This window comes from Cebus imitator, unplaced genomic scaffold (genome assembly GCF_001604975.1).
Source record: "Cebus imitator isolate Cc_AM_T3 unplaced genomic scaffold, Cebus_imitator-1.0 Scaffold15, whole genome shotgun sequence".
NCBI classification, from domain to species: Eukaryota; Metazoa; Chordata; class Mammalia; order Primates; family Cebidae; genus Cebus; species Cebus imitator.
Genome location: NW_016107330.1, coordinates 3,819,078 through 3,823,299, shown reverse-complemented (window position 1 = coordinate 3,823,299; position 4,222 = coordinate 3,819,078). Strand labels below are relative to the sequence as shown.

At 50.3% G+C, this 4,222-nt stretch overlaps 1 protein-coding gene and 1 pseudogene across 2 annotated transcripts in view; both read left to right on the top strand.

Annotated features, from left to right (window-relative positions):
• Positions 1–2,222, top strand: part of DHRS3 (dehydrogenase/reductase 3) — a 51,601-nt gene extending 49,379 nt beyond the window's left edge. For both annotated transcript variants that reach the window (XM_017504585.2, XM_017504579.2), the window contains exon 5: positions 1,710–2,222. In XM_017504585.2, the coding sequence (XP_017360074.1) occupies positions 1,710–1,794 (85 nt within the window). In that variant the 3' untranslated portion in view covers positions 1,795–2,222. The remainder of the gene's footprint in view (positions 1–1,709) is intronic.
• On the top strand, positions 139–239 carry LOC119468079 (annotated as a pseudogene).
• Positions 2,223–4,222: the final 2,000 nt, after the last annotated feature.

The following is a 4,222-nucleotide window of genomic DNA, read 5'->3' as shown; positions in this document are numbered from 1 at the left end:
TAGAGATGGGGTTTCACCATGTTGACCAGGATGGTCTCGATCTCTTGACCTTGTGATCCACCCGCCTCAGCCTCCCAAAGTGCTGGGATTACAGGCATGAGCCACCGCGCCCGGCCAAGAGCTTGGTTTTGAAAGTGTGTGTTGTATGAAAGGACCGAAGGTCAGCACTCCCCCTGACAAGGAACACACACAGGTTAAGGCATTGCCACCTACTTAGTGGCATCTAACTATCCTTTTTTTAATGGGTACAAAAAATAGACTGAATAAGAACAAATCTTTGATACCACAACAGGTGACTATACTTAATATTAATCTAACTGTACATTTAAAAATAACTAAAATGGCCAGGCACGGTGGCTATACCTATAATCCTAGCACTTTGGGAGGCTGGGGCAGGCAGGAGTTCGAGGCCAGCCTGGCCAACATGGTGAAATCCCGTCTCTACTAAAAATATAAAAATTAGCCAGGCATGGTGACAGGTGCCTGTAATCCCAGCTACTTGGGAAGCTGAGGCAGGAGAATCACTTGAACCCAGGAGGCAGAGGCTGCAGTGAGCCAAGATCACACCATTGCATTTCAGCCTGGGTGACCTGTCTCAAAAAAAAAAAATAAGAAGAAAAATATAAATAACTAAAAGAGTATAATTGGATTGTTTGTAACATGACAGATAAATGCTTGAGGGGATGGATACTCCATTTACCCCGATGTGATTATTATACATTTGCATGCCTGTATCAAAGTATTTCATGTACCCCATGAATCTAGATACCTACTGTGTACCCACAAAAAAATTTTTTTTTAAAAAGAGCTCTGTTTCAGGATCTGGGAAAAAAAATTAAAAATTTAAATTAAAAAAAAAAATTTGCTCTGACCACCCACCCTCTGCCTTTTTAAAAAATATATTTTAAAAAGATTTTTTTTTTTCCGAGACAGAGTTTCACTCCTGTCACCCAGGCTGGAATGCAATAGCGTGATCTCGGCTCCCTGCATCCTCCACCTCCCAAGTTAAGCAATTCTGCCTCAGTCTCCCGAGTAGCTGGGATTACAGGTGCCCACCACCATATCCGGCTAATTTTTGTATTTAGTAGATTGAGTTTCGCCATGTTGGCTAGGCTGGTCTCGAACTCCTGAGGTGATCCACTCACCTTGGCCTCCCAAAGTGCTGGGATTACAGGCATAAGCCACCACATCTGGCCTTTTTTATAAACAATTTTCGAGACAGGATCTGGCTCTGTCACCCAGGCTGAAATGTGGAGGTGTGATCTCAGCTTGCTGCAACCTCTGCCTCTTGGGTTCAAGCCATCCTCGTACCTCAGCCTCCCCAGTAGCTAGGACTATAGGCACATGCCACCATGCCTGGCTAATTTTTATATTTTTTGTAGAGACGGGGTTTCACCATGTTGCCCAGGCTGGTGTTGAATTCCTGGGCTCAAGTGATCTGCCCACCTCAGCCTCCCAAAGAGCTTGGATTATAGACATGAGCCACTGCGCCCAGTCTCCCCTGCCTTTTTAACAGCTGCTTATCCACTTATGTGAAAGCTCTTCCCTGGAGAGGGTGGGAGTTTGGGGAGAAACTGGTGTGTGGCTTGGAGGGATGGGGAGCCCTTCTCAGAAACAGCCCTGTGCTGCCCTGTCTCACATGGCCGCCAGCGACCCAGCCCTGGATCCCGCTGTGCTGACATCTTCTTTTCTTCCTCCCACTCCCCCAGCATACTCCCACAGGCTGCACTCGAGGAGATCCACAAATTCTCAGGAACCTACACCTGCATGAACACTTTCAAAGGGCGGACATAGAGGCAGGATGAAGACATGCTCAAGGAGCCACGGCGTTTGGGGGCCACGGCACCTGGGCACACACCCAAGCGCCTGTCCATTGGCACACTTCTGCTGGGTGAGCAGGACAGCTCCTGTCCCCAACAAAGAAGCCAACTGCCCCCGGGCCAGTCCCAGGACCTTTGCACAGGACTGATGGGTGTAACTGACCCCCACGGGGAGGCAGGAAACCAGCCAGCAGCCACCTCGACACTTTTGTACATTTCCAGTTCTGTAGAGTTTATTGTTCAATTGCTTCTCAAGTCTAACCAGCCTCAGCAGTGTGCATAGACCATTTCCAGGAGGGTCTGTCCCCAGATGCTCTGCCTCCCGTTCCAAAACCCACTCATCCTCGGCTTGTGCAAACTGGTTGAACGGCAGGAATGAAAAATAAAGAGAGATGGCTTTTGGGAGTTTCTTTGTTCAAATCTTTGGTGATCAGTTGGGAGGGAGCTAGTCCCAACCACAAAACCCCATCCTTTGAGAGAGAATTGGTCTGTTCGGGGTCCCCAGCTGCCAAGGGCGGAGAGAAGGGGCAGAAATCAGGAGAGAAAGTGGAGCCCAGGCCTAGGGGCAGAGGGAGGTACAGGCTTCCGTGCCAGCTCTGCCAGGCTCCTCCCAGTAGCCATGGGTTGAGGCCGCTTTGTCTCCCTGGTGTGACCTTTATGAACCAGTCTGCAGAGAACAAGCCACAGCTAGAGATGCCCTCCATCCTGCCATGCCACCACCAGCCCCCAGGCCAGCAACTCAGGAGAGCAGAACCAGTCTTTACGGAGCACCCACTGTCCACCTAGGGTGTGCTTGGTGCAGAGAGGGGAACGTTGCTGAGAAGAGCACAAGAGGCCGGTAATTTGCTTGGGAAAGGATCACACATCACCAGAAACACAGCGAGAACTCGCCATAAGGCCAGTGCTGAAGAGTGCTACAGACCCAGGCCCATTTGATCACAAGGACAGACAGGGAGAGGTCTGGAGTGGCAGAAGAGATTGGCTCAACCTCCATCCATGGGGCAAAGTCATGACCAAGAAGACCTGGCAGCAATGCCCTCTGCTTCCCCTGGTGCGTGCGCTCCCTGCTGCCACAAGCTTAGTAAACCTCATCTTGGGCAGTGGGGAAGAGAGTGGGCTGCGTCATTTCATCTTAAGTGGCCTCCATTCATACAGCTCTTACAGGCTGGGGGCAGGGTGGCGGGAGGGGAGCAGTCAAGGTTCCCGGGAGATGAAGGAGGTCATGGCCCTCGGACCCAATCCAGGAGCTGCAAGAGTCACATAGTCTTAACCTACATGCAAACCTCAGGCTGAACCCTTCCAGCTTAGAGGATATTAGATACAGCTCAGGTGATCAGTCTGGTCTACGTGCAGAAATGCCAAGTCATGATTATATCCATGCCTTTTTTTTTTTTTTTCTGACATGGGCTCTCGCTCTGTTGCCCAGGCTGGAGTGTGTAGCAGAGTGGCACAATCACAGCTCACTGCAGCCTCAACCTCCCAACCTCAAACAATCCTCCCACCTCAGCCTCCAGAGTAGCTGGGACTACAGGTGCATACCACCATGCCCAACTGTTTATTATTATTATTATTATTTGTAGGGACAGGGATCATGCTATGTTGTCCAGGCTGGTCTTGAACACCTAGGCTCAAGCAGTCCTCCTCCCTCAGCCTCTCAAAGTGCTGGGATTACTGGTGTGAGCTACCACGCCCGGCCTGTAGCCACTCTTGACTGAGTACCTAGAATGGTGGCCAGTCCCCAGCCAGAACATTTCAAGTCTTCATTATCCATGCCACTTGGCAGCAGCTGAAGAGCAAAACACACACACACACACACACACACACACACACACACACACACACACACACACAACTTTGAGACTGCTCTGGAGACTTCCAACATCTTTGATGTGGAGCAGCCAGGATGTGATGCCCAAATCTCAGTGGCATCCAACAGTGAAGGTTTCTGCCTTACTGCTGCTACTTGTCCTTCAAGAATGACTACAGGTCTGCTCCGTGTCATCTTCACTCTGAAACTCAAGCTGCCCAGGGGCCTCTGTCTGGGAGGATGCCTTGTGGCAGAGGGTAGACATACCTGTTGAACTGTGCACTGGCTCTTGAAGTTTCTGCCTGGAAACAACACTGTCACTTCTGTTCAAAGGTTGCAGCTCACTGCAACCTCCGCCTCTTGGGCTGGAGCGAGTCTGCTATTGACATAGCAGGAAATGCAATCACACGTGGAGGAGCAGTCGCTAGTTCTGAAGCAGGCTGCCACGCCAGGGAAGAAGACGTCATGAGCAAAATCAGAATATAGGTTGAGGACATAGGGAAGCCATGCATGGCTTCCAGCTGCATGCTCAAGGACATAGTGACTTTTGGGAGGGTACAGAAGGTGTTAAGCAGAGCCCTAAAGAGGCAAGTGT